We start from the raw sequence: 19,480 nt of genomic DNA, 5'->3' as shown, positions 1-19,480 counted from the left end.
ATTAGAAGAAGGTTAAACTTACTATTTGGGAGGACAAGTCTTTTACACTATGAAAGATGAAGAATCAAAGATTTAGAGGTAAAGATAACCAATTAGAAAGTTGTTATTGAGTTTAAGGTCTTTTTAAGTGGATGTAAGTGTTATGAGGGCTGGTACAAAAATAACACATTTTCTGCACTCATGAGGCTGCTTGGTAAGACTAAATAGAAATACAGGCAGTTTTTATGTTACCTGTTGATTTATCGGGTATCTTCCTTACTGCAGCCATCTTTCATATCTGCTTCTGCTGATTTCCTATCCTAATCTTTCCCTTGTAACTGGCATCTTTTCACTCCTACATAAGCCTATTATCCTCAAACTCAGTTTGGGGGTTCTCCAGTTAGCATTTTGCCAGATTTGTCTCCTGAATCATCCTCTCTCTGCACTCCATCCCCCCAACCTCTTCCTAGTTCAGAGGTTTCCACATGCAGTTCACTGAATTTAGCATTATCTTTTCACTTACCTAGATGCTCCCTCATTCTTTTATCAATAAAGGTTCTTTATTCCAGGACACAGCTGGCAAGAAAATTGTGGAGGGTATAATTATACCTACCAAATAGGAACATTGCACTAATCCCCTAATTACTGAAGTGATTACGATTACTGGACAGACAGCTGAGAATTGAACAGTACTAGCCACCGTTCATCATTGTGGGCAAGAGCATTAAAAGAAGGTTCCTGCTTCAGGTTAATGGCTGTACTATGTTCCTGAACAATCTCTAATGGAATTATTTGTTTCCATTTGGGACAGAGCCCTGGTATCCTATATAATAAAAGCCTAATATGCCAAGTGTTCAGTCGTCCATTCAACCAATCAAAGCGTAATATGCTAATGATATGCTAAGTCTGCTCAACCACTCTCTATACATGTACTGATCATCAGGGGGCAGACACTCCAACCAGTAGGTTAGCTTGCTGCTGGGGTCCGGCCGATTGGGACTGAGTGAGATGGGCCAGACATGCCCTGGAGCCCTCCTGCAGTCCCTCCCTGGCTGGCCAACCTCCTGCGTCCCTCCCCGACCCTGTTTGTGCACCAGTGGGGTCTCTCAGCCTGGCCTGCACCCTCTTGCAATCTGGGGGTGCACTGTCTGTCAGGTAGTCCCATCTACACTAATAAAAGAGAAAAATGGTAATTGGCGTACGACGCTACCCTTTTCATTGGCTAATCAGGGCTATATGCAAATTAACTGCCAACTAGATGGCGGCTAATTTGCATATGTAGGCACAATGCAGGGAGGCAAAAGGGAAAGCAGGAAGAAGCCCCCTGACACTGACAGTGATCTGAAACCCAGGGGGGAGCTAAGAGCTGGGGGGCAGGGCAAAGGCGGCCCTGGGGCCACCTTTGCCCTGCCCCCCAGCCATGATCAGAGAATCAGGCGCCTTTGCCGCCCTGGCCAGTGATAGCAGGAAGTAGGGGTGGAGCCAGCGATGGGAGCTGGGCACTGTCGAAGCTGGCAGTCCCAGGAGCTAGGGGTCCCTTGCCTGGGCCTAAAACGAAGCCCACGATCGCGGCGCCCCCCGCTGCCACTGCAGGTCCCCGCTGCCTGGGCCGGACGCCTAGGCCAGAGGCGTTAGGCCTGGGCAGGGGCGGAGCCTGCAACCGCGGGGAGCTGGGGGTCCCCTGCCCAGGCCTGACACCTCTGCTGGAGGCCTCAGGTCTGGTCAAGGGGCCGATCCGGTGATTGGTGATCGGAGGGTGATGAGGGTCAACTCCTCTGGCCAAGGCATCAGGCCTGGGTGGGGGGCGGAGCTGGGGATTGGGGGGATATGATGGTCCCCTTGCCCAGGCCTGAAGCCTGGGTCAGAGGCGTCAGGCTTGGGCGGGGGGTGGAGCAAGCGATCAGAGGGAGATGGGGGTCCCCTGCCCAGGCATGATTCCTGGGCCAGAGGCCTCAGGCCTGGGCGGGGGCCAGAGCCAGTGAACGGGGGGAGATGGGGGGCCCCTGTCCAAGCCTGACACCTCTGGCGGAGGCGTCAGGCCTGGGCAAGGGGCCGATCAGGCGATCGGAGGGTGATGGGGGTCAACGCCTGAGGGCTCCCAGTATGTGAGAGGGGGCAGGCTGGGCTGAGGGACACTCCTCCACACACACACACACACACACACACACACACACACACACACACACCCAGTGCACGAATTTCATGCACCGGGCCCCTAGTCTATATAATAAAAGCCTAAGCGACCGTTATGGTGGAACAATCAGAACGACCAGTCACTATGATGTGTACTGACCACCCAGGGGCAGACGCTCAATGTAGGAGCTGCCCCCTCGTGGTCAGCGTGCTCCCACAAGGGGAGCACTGCTCAGCCAGAAGCCAGGCTCACGGCTGGCAAGCAGCAGCGATGGCAGGAGCCTCTCTAAGGAGCTCTAAGGAGCAGCGAGCCAAACGGTAAGGAGCAAGGGTCCTGGACTGTGAAAGGGATGTCTGAGGGGTCCCGGACAGCAAGAGGGCACAGGCCAGGCTGAGGGCCCCCGCCCCCATCCCCTCCCCCCAGTGCATGAATTTCATGCACTGGGCCTCTAGTAGCAACATAAGCTGAAATAGATTCAGAGCCAGAGTAATGTGATTATACTTAGAGAATTACAATAAGTACAAGGATCCTCATTTTACATAAAAATAAAATGTATGTTAGTGGCATTTTTCCCTGTTGCAGATATTGCTTAAAAACTAAGTGTGGTAGCAAGCATAAACTTTATAATTACAAAACACTAGCCCTAACCAGTTTGGCTCAGTGGATAGAGCGTCGGCTTAAGGACTGAAAGGTCCCAGGTTCGATTCTGGTCAAGAGCATGTACCTTGGTTGTGGGCACATCCCCAGTAGGAGGTGTGCAGGAGGCAGCTGATCGATGTTTCTCTCTAATTGATGTTTCTAACTATCCCTCTCCCTTCCTCTCTGTAAAAAAATTCAATAAAATATATTTTTTTTAAAATTACAAAACACTAACATGGTTTCTTTTCTAGTTGGACCCTGGACATTTTTTGCGCCTGGGGACCCAGGCACCCCAGAGCCTTGCTGCTCACCTGGATAACCAGGTTTCATTTGAGAGTCCTAGAGCTATTTCCTGCACCAGTGAGAATGACCCGGTGAGTTGCTAATATGTATATGAATTTTTTTCAGTGCTTATAATCTCTACTGCTGTCATTTTACATATCAAGAAAATGTACATGTAGTCAGACAATGCACCCAAGACAGTATTCTGGAACCCAGATCATCCCCATCCCCCTGTCTGGTATTATAACACTAGAGGCCCGGTGCACAATTTCGTGCTTGGGTAGGGTCCCTCAGCCTGGCTGGTGATCGAGGCCTATGGGGGGGAGGGGGGGGGACAACCAGGGAGGGGAGGGGTTTCAGGAGGTTGGCTAAGGGAGCGCACTGACCACCAGGGGGCAGCTCCTGTGTTGAATATCTGCCCCCTGGTGGTCAGTGCACATCATAGCAACTGGTTGACCAGTCGTTCTGGTCGTACCAGTAGTTTGGCTATAGCAGTCTCTTAGGCTTTTATATCTACACTAATAAAAGACAAAGATGCAAATTGACCATACTTTTGCTACGCTCTAAGCCACGCCCACCAGCCAATCAGAGCAACTATATGCAAATTAACCCAACCAAGATGGCGGTCAGCAGCCACGGAGCTGGAGCAAGCAGGAAGTTTGGTTGCCCCAGCAATGGAGGAAGCCAAGCTTCCCGCCTGCTTTGAGCTGGCTGTAGACTCCGCTTATTGGCAACAAAGTTTCAATTATAGAAGACAAATAAATCCCAGATACCTGCTTCCAGCCAGCCTCCACTGAGAGCTTGGGTGGCTGAGGACCGTGGCCAGCCTGCAAATAGCCATCAGCCCCTCACCCAGGATGGCCACACCCTCATGGGGTGAGAGTCCCCGCTGGGGGGCTTAGCCAGCCTGAAAATGGCCCTCAGCCCCTCACCCAGACTGGCCAGGCACCGCAGCAGGACCCCCCGACCCTGAGGTGGCTCTGGCCAGCCTGCAAATGACCTTCAGCCCCTCACCCAGACTGGCCAGGCACCCCAGTGGGGACGCCCACACTGAAGGGGCTGTGGCCAGCCTGCAAACAGCCATCAGCCACTCACCCAGACTGGCCAGGCACTCCAGTGGGACCCCCCCCACCCTGAAAGGGGTGTGGCCAGCCTGAAAACGGCCCTCAGCCCCTCACCCAGGCTGGCCAGGCACCCCAGCGGGACCCCCACCCTGATCCAGGACACCCTTCAGGGAAAACAGGCCGGCCCCCACCCATGCACCAGGCCTCTATCCTATATAATAAAAGGATAATATGCAAACTGACTGGGAATGACTGGTCACTATGACACACACTGACCACCAGGGGGCAGACACTCAATGCAGGAGCTGCCCCCTGGTGGTCAGTGCGCTCCCACAGGGGGAGCTCTGCTCAGCCACAAGCCAGGCTGACGGCTGCCAGTACAGCAGTGGTGGTGGGAGCGTCTCCCACCTCAGCAGCAGTGCTAAGGATGTCCGACTGCAGCTTAGGCCTGCTCCCCACTGGCAAGTGGACATTCCCCGAGGGCTCCCGGGCTGCCAGAGGGATGTCTGACTGCCAGCTTAGGCCCAATCCCCCAGGGAGCGGGCTTAAGCCAGCAGGTGGTCATCCCCCTGAAGGGTCCCAGACTGTGAGAGGGCACAGGCTGGGCTGAGGGACCCCTCTCCCCCTGAGTGCACAAATTTTTGTGCACCAGGACTCTAGTATATAGATAAAACACTTAGGCAGGTCAGTCCACATTTGTTCTCATTTAATCCTGCCATTGAATTCATCTTATGCCAAGGATTTTGCTGGGGATAGAGCAGGCACATAGTAAATACTTAAGTCAATTCCTCAGAAGTTAAATTTAGCAGATATTATTGATCTTACTGTATGATGGGTTGACAAACATTTTCCATAAAGGACCAGATAGTAAAATTTTAAGCTTATGATCCACAGTGGTCTCTGTCACAACTGTTTAGTTCTGTTATAAACAAATGGAAATGGTATGTTCCAATAAAACTTTATTTTAAAAACGATAGTCAACCATAGTATAGACTGGTATGCAAAATTCTAAAGAAGTCAACTTAACTTGTCCAAGAAAACAGCAGAGCAGTTACAGAACCTAGTTTTCCTAATAACCCAGCAGTGGGCAAACTACGGCCTGCGGGCCGAATCCAGCCCGTTTGAAATGAATAAAACTAAAAAAAAAAAAAAGACCGTACCCTTTTATATAATGATGTTTACTTTGAATTTATATTAGTTCACACAAACACTCCATCCATGCTTTTGTTCCGGCCCTCTGGTCCAGTTTAAGAACACATTGTGGCCCTCGAGTCAAAAAGTTTGCCCACCCCTGTAATAACCCATCTGGGACTATTTTCTATCTGTTTTTCTAAGTGGATTTCCTAGTTCTAGAGAAGGAAGCAACTTGACTTGTTGAGAAGAGCTGCATTTAAAATGAAGTTTGTCAGCAGAAGCTAGGATTACAGTGGTATCCAGTGTTGTATTTTCTGCTTCAGATCCCATTAGACTAGATGTTGATTTCTTTTTCTCCTTCCCCAGCATTATTGCTGCCTCTCATAAATGAAGTTAATTGTAAGGTCTGTGATTAAATGTGAAGAAAACCAATAGCTTTTGTTTGTTTGTTTTCCTACTCTCTGAGTTTCCCCATCTTAACATATGCTTCTGTGCATGTGGGAGGAAAAAAAATAATTCATTACCCAAAACACTATCTCAGCAGGGTATGTTTTATTTATATCTCCAGTGTTCACCTACTTTCAAAAGCACAAAATGAAATAGAATAAGTGAATGAAATCATCAAAGTGCCATTCCCTGTGAATATAGTCTCTTCATCTGCCAATTCCTCTAGAGTTTCTATGGAAACAGCAGCATGCAGATGATCTTGTCACATGACTAGATCATCTCTATACACAGCACAGAAGAATCCAGATGGCAAGAATTGTCACTGCTACCTCCACATCTAGGGTTTACGTTGCTGGGCAACTGGTTTCATCATTCAGGCCAACCCCAGCTGTATATACACACTGGATTTGGGGACAACAACTAGCATATTTTTTATTTAAGATAAGAAATGAAAGATATGCTTTTCAATTCTGAGAGATGAATGTTTCCTCAGTATTGTTTATCAGGCCCCTTCCACTTTTCAAAGACTTTGTCACTTTGTCTACAGCCCCATTATATCTGTTTGCATTTTTATTTCATAGGCCAAGCATGAGGAGAAGCATGAGGGTCAGCACTACAACTTACCCCTCCAGGATATGAAGACTATATTCCCCCATGGCCTGCCTCCTCGATATGCAATGCAGGTGCTCAGAACAGGGGAGGGAATTGGAGGGAGCCCAGAACACAAGCTGTTTGTACCAAAGTGATGTGATGAAATGAATAGAAAACTATAAAAAAATGAAACTTGAATCTTAAAACAATAGATGAATTCATCTTTTGTTAATGATGCTATTACTTTAAGCCAATGTTTATCTGTGTTTAACTGATTAAAATCCTTTTTGGGGGCAGGCAAAATATTCTTTTTTTTTTAATGCTCACACAAGGATATTTTTCCATTGATTTTTAGAGAAAGTGGAAAAGAGAGGGAAAGACAGAGAGAAATATCAGTGTTAGAGAAACACATTGGTTGGTTGCCTCCTGCATAAGTCCCAACCAGATCCCAGGCCAGGAAGGAACCTACAACCAAGGTACATGACCTTGACCAGAACTGAACCTGGGACCCTTCAGTCTGCAAGACGATGCCCTACTGAGCCAAACTGACTAGGGCCAAAATATTCTTAAACAAATAAACAATATTCTGCTATTTTCCTTACCTAACAGGTTTTGGGAAATTTGAATATTTAAATAGTTGTTAAAAAAATGGATTTAATATTTTCCTTAGAAAAGTATCCTGAAAATAGTTAATATGCTATAGAAAAACAAAATTATAATGTATTCCTAAGACATATAGAAATTATGTTTGGATTAGATGTATCATGTTCTTCAATTTCACAAATTTTCAGAAAATTCTAGATTTGTGGTCATAACTTAAACCCAAAGAGTTGCTTGGGTTGTGTTGTAGCCAATAAAGAATTCATGATCACACTGGCTGGTGTGGTTCAGTGGTTGGAGTGTCAGCCCTCACACCCAAGGGTCTTTCTTGGGTTTGATTCCCAGTCAAGGGCATATACATGGGTTGCAGGTTCCATCCCCAGCCCTGGTTGGGTTGTGTTCGGGAGGCAACCTATCGATGTGTGTCTCACATCAATGTTTCTCTCTCCCTCGCCCTCTCTCCATCCCTCCCTTCCACTTCTAAAAAAAATTTAATGGAAAATATATTCTGGGGTGAGGATTAACCAAAAAAAAAAATCATGAATAACTGCAAGCATATTTTGTTGACATGATTGGTTCTTTTTGCTAACTCCTGCTGAATTATTTTCAGCCTCAGAAATTATTCCTTGTTGTTGTTGTTGTTAATCCTGACTGAGGATATTTTTTTCCATTGACTTTTTAAAAACATATTTTTATTGATTTCAGAGAGGAAGGGAGATGGGGAGAGCTATAGAAAGAAACATCAATGATGAGAGAAAATCATTGATCAGCTGCCTCTTGCACGCCCCCTACTGGGGATGGAGCCTGCTACCTGGGCATATGCCCTGACTGGGAATCAAATGGTGAGCTCCTGATTCATAGGTCAACACTTAACCACTGAGCCATGCTAGAAGTAGCATTAAGTAGCATTTTATATGCTTTTAGTATTTACATCAACTCTAAGTGGAATACCTACCGGTAGTTGTGTGATGTCTGTATTATTTGTAGATTTCAATTAACTGATGCAATATCTGTACTTCATAACAGATACAGTCAAAAGCTGACTCTTACGTTAGTTGGTGTGAGATCATGTGTTTCAGTTTTTAGCTAAATTATCATATACGGATATATTTTCAAAATCAGAATCAACTCAACCCCTCCTAACTGCATAAATTAAAAATATACAATTTGTTGCTATATTGGGCTCAGTGTGCATACCAAGAACAGGTTAGAAGTTCCACACCCACTCTCTCCTTTCTCCTTCCCTGTTTTATTAGATGAAGACATTCAATGAAGCTTGCCTGATGGTAAGGAAACCAGCCCTAGAGCTTCTGCATTACCTGAAAAACACCAATTTTGCTCATCCAGCTGTACGATATGTTCTGTGTATCCTTTCCTGCCTACATGGGCTGTCTTAAGCCAGTGCTTTCCTCCCTCAAATGTGAGAAAAGAAATGCAAGTGTACCCTTTGTTAGCAGAAGTGTTCCTTCTGGTAATGTTTTCTTTAACAGCAAGTGCTTTAGATGGGGAAAAAGGAACAGGAAAAACACTCAGTCTTTGCCATATTATTCATTTCTGTGCAAAACAGGACTGGCTGATACTGCATATTCCAGATGGTAAGAACTTCTGTCTTCACTGTACGGGTTTGTTATCCTGTTGCTGTGGGAGCGTTGTGGCTTTAACTTTCGGACAGGGCTCTCTGATGGCTACAGGAGAGGCCTTTGCTCCAGGTACAGACTCATCTAAACTAGTTCATAATTTCTTCATATTACTGACAAGCAAGGTGCAAGGTGAAGTAAATGCAACAAGAAATTCAGCTGCCCGGCCAGTGTGGGTCACTGGTTGACTCATGCACCAGGAGGTCACGTGCCCTGGTTGCACACTCAATACCCAGCAGGGGGCCTGCAGGAGGCAGCCCATTGATGTTGATGTTTCTCTCTCATCCATGTTTCTGTCTACCTCTCTCTTCCTCTCTATCTAAAAGCAATAAAAACCTATTTTTTAAAAAGAAGAAGAAATTCAGCTGAAAGCTTCCTGGAACCTTTTGATAATAAGAATGAACTACTTTGGCCCAGCAGTCCTCACTTTGATATGTGATGCCCAAGAGCATAAACTCCTACCTTAGAGGTCATCACAGGCATTAGGCCATCATATCCAGAGAAACTGACATGGTACTGGTAATCAGCATTCTAGAGTTTAAAACGTAAACTCTCGTTCTTTGTACATATCCTTCCTTGTTGTGTTTGTGCATCCACACACTATGACTATCTCTAGAAACTACCAGGAAGCTGAGGTGACCGTTAATTCACTTGGCATGCCGTGTGTGTTGAGTGTAATGATAATGTTTAATCTAAAATAAACCTTGGAAACAAGGCTTTAAGAAATATATAGGACACTAAAGTCATTCCCCATGACTTACAGTTAATAGAGTATTTTGTGTTGTATACAGTTAATTCCTGCCTACTTTGTTCTCTGTGCCCCTCGCCCCCCTTTTTGTAGCTCATCTTTGGGTGAAAGACTGCCGGGATCTTCTGCAGTCCTCCTACAACAAGCAGCGCTTTGATCAACCTTTAGAGGCTTCGGTCTGGCTGAAGAATTTCAAAACTACAAATGAGCGTTTCTTGAATCAGGTGATGAGACTCCCAGAAGTTTGGTGCTAGCCATTCTTTAAATAGATTGTATCTCCTTTGTGCCCCAAGTACCAGTAGACTGGAGAACTAGTATCATGGTTGAGATAACTATACCGTTTTCTACTTCTTGCATATATAGTATTTTACTCACAGTGAGCTCACAATCTGAAACTCATTCCCATAGAGCCATCAGTAGGTTGTTCCCTTCTTGTGGGTAGCAAATTGAAGTTCAAATTAATTAACTGACTTTTTCAAGGTCACAGGCTCAGATTCTCTAAAGCATATTCTAACTACATAATTTTCTCCAGATAAAATCTTTTTTGGAACCAGAAATGTATTGGTAAAATTACTCTTTATTCTAGTAATTCTTGAATATGATCTCTAGGCCAGAGGTTTTCAAACCTAGATATTTAGAATCATCTAGGAGCCTATTAAAAATGTAGGTGTCAAGGTCTTATCCTGGACCTTTATAGTCAGAATCGTGTGTGTGTGTTTGTTTTTAAGTTCCAGGCAGAAATCGGCTAGATAGCATTCACTTCCATACTGAGATAGACCTCTTATAGGGCTTGAAAAATAGATTTAAACTGATTCCTAATAACACAACCTTTTGTTTGGCTTTAGATAAAAATTCAAGAGAAGTATGTCTGGAATAAGCGAGAAAGCATTGAGAAAGGCAGTTCTCTGGGAGAAGTAGTTGAACAGGTATCAAAAAAGATACTGTGTACTGTGCCATACCAGAGAAGGCCTCTTACAGACAGGCTGGACTGTAAGCCACTCTCCCTTTTGCTACAGGGTATAACACGGGTGAGGAACGCCACAGACGCCGTTGGGATTGTGCTCAAAGAGCTAAAGAGGCAAAGTTCTTTGGGTATTTTTCACCTCCTGGTGGCAGTGGATGGAGTCAATGCTCTCTGGGGAAGGACCACGCTGAAAAGAGAAGATAAAAGTCCAGTAGGAAAACTGACTTTCTCTGCTCTGGTTTCTCTGGTTTCTGGTGCCACATTATATATAGTCTGGGCATAGTAGACATACAATATATTTTCTTGCCTCGGAATATTTGAATTAGATGTATAGTGAAAATCGCATCAAAAGGAGCTGAGACAGCCCCGGCCGGTTTGGCTCAGTTGATTGAGCACCGTCCTGTACACCAAAAGGTGGTGGGTTTGATTCCCAGCCAGCACATACCAGGTTGTGAGTTTGAGCCCCAGTCTGGGCAAGTACAGGAGGCAACAAATTGATGTTTCTTTCTCTCTCTCCCACCTCTTCTCTCTAAAGTCAATTTTTTAAAAAATATATTTTATTGATTTTTTACAGAGAGGAAGGAAGAGGGATAGAGAGTTAGAAACATCGATGAGCGAGAAACATTGATCTGCCGCCTCCTGCACACCCCCCACTGGGGATGTACCCGCAACCAAGGTACATGCCCTTGACCGGAATCGAACCCTGGACCCTTTGGTCCGCAGGCCGACGCTCTATCCACTGAGCCAAACCAATCAGGGCTAAAGTCAATTTTTTTAGAGGATGATACCAAGTTCCACTATCCATTGAAAACTAAGGGAGAGTATTTTTTTTAAAAAATATATTTTATTGATTTTTTACAGAGAGGGAGGGAGAAAGATAGTTAGAAACATCGATGAGAGAGAAACATCGATCAGCTGCCTCCTGCACACCTGCTACTGGGGATGTGCCTGCAACCAAGATGCATGCCCTTGACTGGAATCGAACCTGGGACCTTTTAGTCCGCAGGCCGAGGCTCTATCCACTGAGCAAACCATCTAGGGAAGGGACAGTATTTGAAAAGAGCATGACAACAGAAGCTACTAGTACATTTTTTTTTCTTTCTATTCTCTTTTCAAAATGAGGCTATGTGGTGTAAAAAGAGATCAGAAGTATCTTGGAGCCGAAACCGGTTTGGCTCAGTGGATAGAGCGTCGGCCTGCGGACTGAAAGGTCCCAGGTTCGATTCCGGTCAAGGGCATGTACCTGGGTTGTGGGCATATCTCCAGTAGGAGATGTGCAGGAGGCAGCTGATCGATGTTTCTCTCTCATCGATGTTTCTAACTCTCTATCTCTCTCCCTTCCTCTCTGTAAAAAATCAATAAAATATATTAAAAAAAAAAAAAGTATCTTGGGGGTATTTGGAGACAGTGGGTGTTTTCGCCCTTGGGGACTGTTTTTAAACTCCAGAAGCACAGTAGTTTTAGGGTCAACAGCTCTGTAGCTTATCTCAGGCTTATCTTCAGCCTCTACTTATGGTTACGTAGTAATTGAAGATTTTTTAGTCTTTACCAATTACTAGTAATTTGTCTCAGGGAAGCATCCAGGCAAAAGCAAGTAATGGCCTCTTTCTGCTCCCACCTCTTCCTCCCCTGCACACTGACCAATGTGCAGATCGCTGCAGAGGAACTGGCACTTATTCACAACCTGAGGAAGATGGTGAAAAATGACTGGGTGAGTGATATGATGCCTAACATATTTCAGAGAGAAATGTATTTTCATTTCAAAGATCTTCCACTATGTCATTCCTAGCACTTTGCAGTCTCTAATTTTATGGACAGAACGTTCTTTTATGTCATTTAATTCCCGTAACTGTACCAATTTAAAATCTATATATTTGGTTTCTAATCTTTCCATTTAACTGGAGTAAGCTTATTCAAAACCGTTTTATTTAAATATTGGTGTAATTACTTTGCTTACAATTGTTCAAAGTGTTTTTAGATCTTCTATCTGTTTTAGCTTTTTCTAATTGTCTTTTTCTCCTTTCTTTCAGAATGGAGGTGCCATTGTGATGACTTTGAGCCAGACTGGGTCTCTTTTTAAGCCCCGGAAAGCCTATCTGCCCCAGGAACTGCTGGGAAAGGTCAAACCATTGAAAAACTTGTTTCCTTTAGATAGTCATTCTGTCTAAAGACATCTTTTTCTTTTTTTTTTACATAATTTCAGACTTGGATAAAAATTATATTCCTATATGACTTCACCCAAATTCCTAAAATGTTAACATTAATCATATTTGCTTTATTCTTCTTCTTCTTCATTCATTTTTTTCTGAATATGTGGCAATAACCTGAGGATGCCTCTTTATTTAAAAATCATGTGTACTTCTTAAAACCAAAGATATCTTAATATATAACCAAAGCACAGCTGTCAAAATCAGAAAGTTGACATCGATATAATACTGTTAACCTAACCTATGGAACTTATTCTGGTTTTGACAGAATATCCCAATATTCTTTACAGAAAAAAGAGGGTCTTGGGCAGTGTGTTACACTCAGTTGTCATGTGTCTTTAGTCTCCTTTAACCTGGGACAGTTCCTCAGTCTTTGTCTTCTATACTCTTAATATTTTTATTTCTTTTTTTTAATTTTTTTAAAAATATATTTTATTGATTTTTTAACAGTGAGGAAGGGAGAGGGATAGAGAGTTAGAAACATCGATGGGAGAGAAACATCGATCAGCTGCCTCCCGCACATCCCCCACTGGGGATACACCCGCAACCAAGGCACATGGCCCTGACTGGAGTCGAACCCGGGACCCTTCAGTCCACAGGCCGACGCTCTATCCACTGAGCCAAACAGATTAGGGCAATATTTTTATTTCTGAAGAATACATGCCAATTATCTTAGGAGTTATTTTATGAAGTTGTCTGATGTTTTTCTCCTGATTATATGTGATATTAGAAGGGATGTGTGCTCTTAGTGCATAATATTAGGAGGCACATGAAACCTGTTTCTCCTACTACTAGCAATGTTAACTTTGAACACATAATTAAGGTGGCATCCATTTGGTTTCTCCTCAGTGAAGTTGTTATTTTACTTTTACAGTGAATAAATAACCTTGTGGATGTATATTTTGAGACTAGGTAAATATCCCGTTACTCCTCAAATTTCTCCTTACTAGTTTTAGTACTCATTGGTGATTCTTCCTAAATTAGTTATCATGATAATAGCAAAATAGATATGTTCTAGTTCCATCATTTCTTCTAAATGTATCAGTTGGCTTTCTATTATATGTAAGAGTTTTCCTTTCTACCTTATATATTTATTTATTTCAGTACAGACATGTGTATTCTTAATTTTTACTACCATTATTTATTTCGATGCTTAAATTTGGCCAGTAGGTGCCCCTTTAAGCTTACCCTGGATGCATATGGGCTACTAATAACACCCAGTTAAAGGCACCTTCTGGACCATGGTTGGGCAATGTTAATACCCACCATTTCTAAGCCATGGAATACTGATAGAGAAGAATTTATTTTCAAGATGAATTCGTGCCCTGGCTGGTTTGGCTAAGTGGATACAGCATCGGCCTACAGACCAGAAGGTCCAGGGTTTGATTCTAGTCAAGGGCACATACACGGGTTGTGGGCTCGATCCCCAGCTGGGGGCGTGTAGGAGGCAACCGATTGATGATTCTCTCTCATCATTGATGTTTCTAGCTAACTCTCCCCTCCTCCTTCCTCTCTGAAGTCAATAAAAATATTTTTTTAATTGAATTTCTAATGAGGTCAACATAGAACACAGTTGCCTGCAACAGCCACACACACACACAGGCAACATGTAGTAGATGAACCAGAAGGAAAAGAGATTATCTTTAAAAGAGTATGTGTGGCCAAAAGCACTACCTAGTGCAGTGATGGCGAACCTTTTGAGCTCGGCGTGTCAGCATTTTGAACAACCCTAACTTAACTCTGGTGCCGTGTCACATATAGAAATTTTTTGATATTTGCAACCATAGTAAAACAAAGATTGATATTTCTGATATTTATTTTATATATATAAATGCCATTTAACAAAGAAAAATCAACTAAAAAACTGAGTTCACGTGTCACCCCTGACACACGTGTCATAGGTTCGCCATCACTGACCTAGTGCGTACAGGCCCTGTGTGTTACTTAACAATTACTATATCTTTATCCTTTTTCTTTTCCAGGAAGGATTTGATGCCTTGGACCCCTTTATTCCTATCCTGGTTGGCAACTATAACCCAAAAGAATTTGAAAGTTGTATTCAGTATTATTTGGAAAACAGTTGGCTTCAACATGAAAAAGGTCAGCTGTTTAATTTTTTCTATAAGGACTTTATCTGTCAGGAAGAGCCCCACTGTCAACACCTTGACCTCTTCTTCCCTCAAGAGTAGTGTGTTATTTGTATTTCATCTTTATTCCCTTTATCTTGACTTCTTCCTGGCTGATCACATGATACAGAAGGGGGGAAGGGGTAAGGTTTAATTTACAAAAGACATTATATCTCTCCCAAAATTCTCAGAGTAGTCTACAATAAAATGCTCATGCTAAGAGAGGAGGCCAAACCCAGCCCAGTCACTTGGTTCAGGTTGCTGGCCACACTCTCGTTGTTGCATTTTTCTTTGTTTGTTTTTTTATCTTTTTTGTTCATTGTTGCATTTATTCATCATTCAACAAACTTCAGTTGACTCATATGCTAGGACACCCTCAGAATAGTTGACTGTGTAAGAGACTAAACCCCGCCGCCCCATCAAACCAAATCTTTGCTCTATCTGTCCTATTCTTGTACATGAGAGCATTCGAGCTGTTCTTTTTATCCTTGCCCTCGGCTTGAGGACAGGGAGGAGGAGGAGGATATAGAGGAAAAGTCAAGGCTGGTCTATCGATAGGTCATAGAGAATTAGCTGTAACTGGAATATGTTACTAAAGGAAAGAGTATAAAGCAGCTGCAACATGATGGGTTGGGAAGCACAATGGAGAGATTTGGGGTGGTTGGGAGATTTGACCATGTCCTAAAGTCCAGAAGATAATCGTGGAATAATGGGAAAGATAAATGCTGGACTGGAAGAATAGAGACAGGAAGGGAAAATGTGCATAGAAAATATAATCATTTATTAGGATGAAGGATCTAGCAGTGAGGTCTCTGGGAGTGCTGATGACATCAGAATGTAATCTAGATAATGTAGCCTCTGCAGAATTCTCTGGGTGTAACTTAATACTTCAGGAGAAAACTGCCAATTATCTGTGCTTGACTCCATTCAGCTCACACGGAAGAAGGGAAAAAGGAGCTGCTGTTCCTAAGCAATGGGAATCCTGGGCAGCTGGAGCGGCTCTGTGCCTACCTCTAGGCGAAGGCCACAACATGCATGGAAGGCAATGGACATCACAGGCCCAATGAGATGGGACGTCCCACAGCACACACACAGCTCATGAGACTGGACAGTACTGCAAATCAACTCCCAACTTGGCTGAAATGGGTTCCTGGTAAAGTGACTATAATGGCAATAAGACATCCTCTTGTTCCTGAAACTAATATCAGTCTATTATATATGGTTTTCACATTTTAATTGTGCCTCTTTTCCTAAAAAATAAATTATCTTTCTTAAAATGTTGTGTTAGATCTATACGATGGGAAGAGTCTTCAGATTAGCCAAATTTTACACTTTTATCGGTGGTCCTTGAGAACCTTACTGACACTCCACCTGAATCCGGCAGCTTTGTACAGTACAGCCCCTTTATACAGGCTCCCAAAAGAATTAAGTAGTAAACCCCGACAGAATGCATTGTGTGTAATGATTCACTTGTCCTTAATGCATATAGAGTAGTACTAGCTGTGTACCATCTTTGGGAGATTTGAGAAATAATTACTCAAATAAGCTTCAATAGAGTTAAATTGTCTGACCAAGTTTCAATAGAGTTAAATTGTCTGACCATACCCAGGTTTTTGGTATAGAGTCAAAGTTTTGAGTCACAAATCTACCACTTAATTGCTATCTGACTTAGGGTCTCTTACCCTATTTCCTTCTTTGATTTCACCTTATCTCTATTTCACTACATAAGGCCACTCTACCAAGTACAGGAGACAGCATCTCTACCTAATACATTGAAACAAACAAAGCCAAACTGACAAGACTAACAAATAGTTCCTAAATTTAAAAACAGGAGAAAACTTGAGAAAAAGAACTAAATGAAATGGAAGCAAGCAAATTATCAGATAGAGAGTTCAAAATACAAGTATAAGGATGCTCCAGGACTTTAGTGAGCCCTTCAGTAGCATAAAAAAAAGACATGGAATACCTATCTAGCAGGAGAGAGACCATGATCACAAGGGGATTTTCCCAAGGTGAGGATACACTGCATTCCAGATGTGCTGACCCCGTGATTTCCCCAAATGTGGGAAACTCGGCTGCATAATTTGTGGTAGTGGGAACTGCATTTGCGTTCTCCCCCGAAAAATAAATAAAGGCATGGAGCCCTAGCCAATGGGCTCAATAATTAGTGTTGGCCCATGCACCAAATGGTCAAGGGTTCAATTCCCAGTAAAGGGCATGTACCTTGCAGGTTTGATTCCTAGCCCCAATCAGGGTGCCTCTGGGAGGCAACCAATTAATGTGTCTCTCTCACATCGATGTTTTTCTCCCTCCCCACCTCTCCTCTTCCCTCCCACTCTCTCAAAATCAATGGAAAAAATATCCTCAGGTGAGGATTAACAAAAAAGTAATTTTTTATTTTTTAAATTTTTTTTAAAATATATTTTATTGATTTTTTACAGAGAGGAAGGGAGAGAGATAGAGTTAGAAACATCGAAGAGAGAGAAACATCGATCAGCTGCCTCCTGCACATCTCCTATTGGGGATGTGCCCGCAACCCAGGTACATGCCCTTGACCGGAATCAAACCCGGGACCTTTCAGTCCGCAGGCCGACGCTCTATCCACTGAGCCAAACCGGCTTTGGCAAAAAAATAATTTTTTAAAAAGGACATAGAAACTACAAAAAAAGAATCAGATGAAGGATACACTAATGGAAATGAATAAATGATCACAGGGCCAGGTGTGGGGGGGCGGGGGGGGGGGGAGCAGAGTGCACACCCAGTGTCTGCCCCCTCTGCCTAAGGCAGTGGATCTCAACCTTCCTCATGCCGCGACCCTTTAATACAGTTCCTCATGTTGTGGTGACCCCCAACCATAAAATTATTTTCGTTGCTACTTCATAACTGTAATTTTGCTACTGTTATGAATCGTAATGTAAATATCTGATATGCAGGATGTATTTTCATTGTTACAAATTGAACATAATTAAAGCAGTGATTAATCACAAAAACAATATGTAATTATATATATGTTTTCCGATGGTCTTAGGCGACCCTGTGAAAGGGTCGTAGTTCCACCGGGGTTGCGACCCACAGGTTGATAACCACTGGCCTAAGGGGTCAACTCTCAGGGCCCTACCACACCGGTTTGAGGACCTGGGGCTGCAGACAGGACCTGGGGAACTGGTGACCGGCCGGGCCAGGCTCAGCAGGTCCCTGGGGCTGCAGGGGAGCGCTGAGGGTGCCTGTGCTGAATGGGGGCCCAGGGGATGAGCGATGCTGCCACGGAGCTGGGGGGCATCGGGCACTTGGACCAGGAGGCGCCGGGGCAAAGCCACGTCTCAGAGCGAATGCAGGCAGTCTGCTGGTTTGCAGACCCCGAATCAATTTCATTTCGAGGTAAAACAAAATCTGCCAGGAGAGGCAGGCGGCGGAAGCCAGACGGGGAAAGTCATGGCACTTTGTAATCTAAGCCACAGACGGCGAGGGGAGGCGGGGTGTTCTCCACGCAGGGCCCTCGCCCCAATGCAGCGGGACTCCGCCAAGGTTACCAGCTGGGAGGGACCTTGGGACAAAGAGAGCAGCCGCCCGGAGGCACTGATGCCGTGACTCCCCGTGACCCTGCTGGGGGTGGATGGGGGGGTGAGGGGAAGGGTGAAGCCCATCAGAGCAAACGGCCGCTTACCCAGAGGTCACAGGTCAAGGAGACAGAGGCTCTGGGCGGCCCAGGGTCCATTTCCAGCTCCGTCCTTTTACTGCTGTGCACCCTCCAAGGAAGAAGCCACTCGCCCTCTCTGTGCCGCAGTAGCTTCACCTGTGCAATGGGCGCGTGAACGGGGGCGGGGCCACGTGATCTGCCGGAAGTGAACACTGTGGGGTTATGTTAGGAAGGACGAGGGGGCACCTGAAGATGGAGGAGAGGCCACATGAAGACGAGTGGCGATTGAAGGGATGGGGCCAGGAGCCAAGGAGCCCCAGGAGCCCCCAGAAGCTGACCAGGGGAAGGACCCTGCCCTGGAGCCCTCCGGGGGAGCACAGCCCTGGACGCCCTGATTTCAGATTCTGGCACCCAGATGGGGACAGCACTTGTTCCTGTTGGTTTAGACCTGTCTGTAGTCATCTGAGCCGCAGCCTCAGGAAATAGACCCCTCCTTTTGGGGTTTTACTTTATTTTATTTTTTATTGATTTCAGAGAGGAAGAGGCAGACAGAGAAACATCAATGATGAGAGAGAACCATTGACTGGCTGCCTCCTGCAAGCCCCTCACTGGGGATTGAGCCCCGGCATGTGCCTTTGACTGGAATTGAACCTGGGACCCTTTAGTCTGCAGGCCGACACTCTATCCACCGAGCCAAACCGGCTAGGGCTCCTTTTGGGGCTTTGACCGGGTTCTGGGAACAGCTGAGCCCTGTGCTCCGTGGCAGGGGAGACCCCCCAGCCCCCGCCCCAGACTTCTCACTGCAGGGCTCACAGGGAGATCATCCCTGTGTCTGCCTGGGCCCTGTCTCCTGCTCCCTGGCACTCCTCCGCAGCGACAGTGCAGTGGGCACACCAGGCAGGCTGCTTGGTGGGAAGCGCAGGCCACGTGGCTCAGGGACTCTCCGCTGCCTTGCCCAGCCCCCGCTGCAGGATGATGCAGGGCACTCCCCAGCCCCGCCCTTACCTCCCTCCCGGGCCTTCCCCTAAGGCAGCGGTTCTCAACCTGTGGGTCACGACCCCTTTGGGGGTCGAACGACCCTTTCACAGGGGTCGCCTAAGACCATCGGAAAACACATATATAATTACATATTGTTTTTGTGATTAATCACTATGCTTTAATTATGTTCAATTTGTAGCAATGAAATTGGGGGTCACCACAACATGAGGAACTGTATTAAAGGGCCGCGGTGTTAGGAAGGTGGAGAACCGCTGCCCTAAGGAGTCCTACCTGGGCCTGGGCCTGGGCTTCC

The 19,480-nt window shown here is 45.0% G+C and overlaps 1 protein-coding gene and 1 non-coding gene across 5 annotated transcripts in view; both read left to right on the top strand.

Annotated features, from left to right (window-relative positions):
* DAP3 (death associated protein 3) overlaps positions 1 to 15,829 on the top strand; it is a 30,380-nt gene extending 14,551 nt beyond the window's left edge. For 3 of the 4 annotated variants that reach the window (XM_036343788.1, XM_036343791.1, XM_036343790.1), the window contains 11 exons: positions 3,004 to 3,126; positions 6,261 to 6,362; positions 8,127 to 8,235; positions 8,373 to 8,465; positions 9,349 to 9,479; positions 10,101 to 10,181; positions 10,272 to 10,430; positions 11,871 to 11,930; positions 12,250 to 12,339; positions 14,409 to 14,526; positions 15,484 to 15,829. In XM_036343788.1, coding sequence (XP_036199681.1) covers positions 3,004 to 3,126; positions 6,261 to 6,362; positions 8,127 to 8,235; positions 8,373 to 8,465; positions 9,349 to 9,479; positions 10,101 to 10,181; positions 10,272 to 10,430; positions 11,871 to 11,930; positions 12,250 to 12,339; positions 14,409 to 14,526; positions 15,484 to 15,569 — 1,152 coding nt within the window. In that variant the 3' untranslated portion in view covers positions 15,570 to 15,829. The remainder of the gene's footprint in view (positions 1 to 3,003; positions 3,127 to 6,260; positions 6,363 to 8,126; positions 8,236 to 8,372; positions 8,466 to 9,348; positions 9,480 to 10,100; positions 10,182 to 10,271; positions 10,431 to 11,870; positions 11,931 to 12,249; positions 12,340 to 14,408; positions 14,527 to 15,483) is intronic. The other variant, XM_036343789.1, reaches the window with a different exon arrangement.
* Positions 15,830 to 16,514: 685 nt separating this feature from the next.
* On the top strand, positions 16,515 to 16,671 carry LOC118673816. Its single transcript, XR_004973490.1, has one exon. It is a non-coding gene; the product is annotated as a U1 spliceosomal RNA (small nuclear RNA).
* Positions 16,672 to 19,480: the final 2,809 nt, after the last annotated feature.

Source organism: Myotis myotis, unplaced genomic scaffold (genome assembly GCF_014108235.1).
Source record: "Myotis myotis isolate mMyoMyo1 unplaced genomic scaffold, mMyoMyo1.p scaffold_m19_p_18, whole genome shotgun sequence".
NCBI classification, from domain to species: Eukaryota; Metazoa; Chordata; class Mammalia; order Chiroptera; family Vespertilionidae; genus Myotis; species Myotis myotis.
The sequence above is the reverse complement of the archived record's forward strand: the minus strand, read 5'-3'. Positions and strand labels throughout refer to the sequence as shown.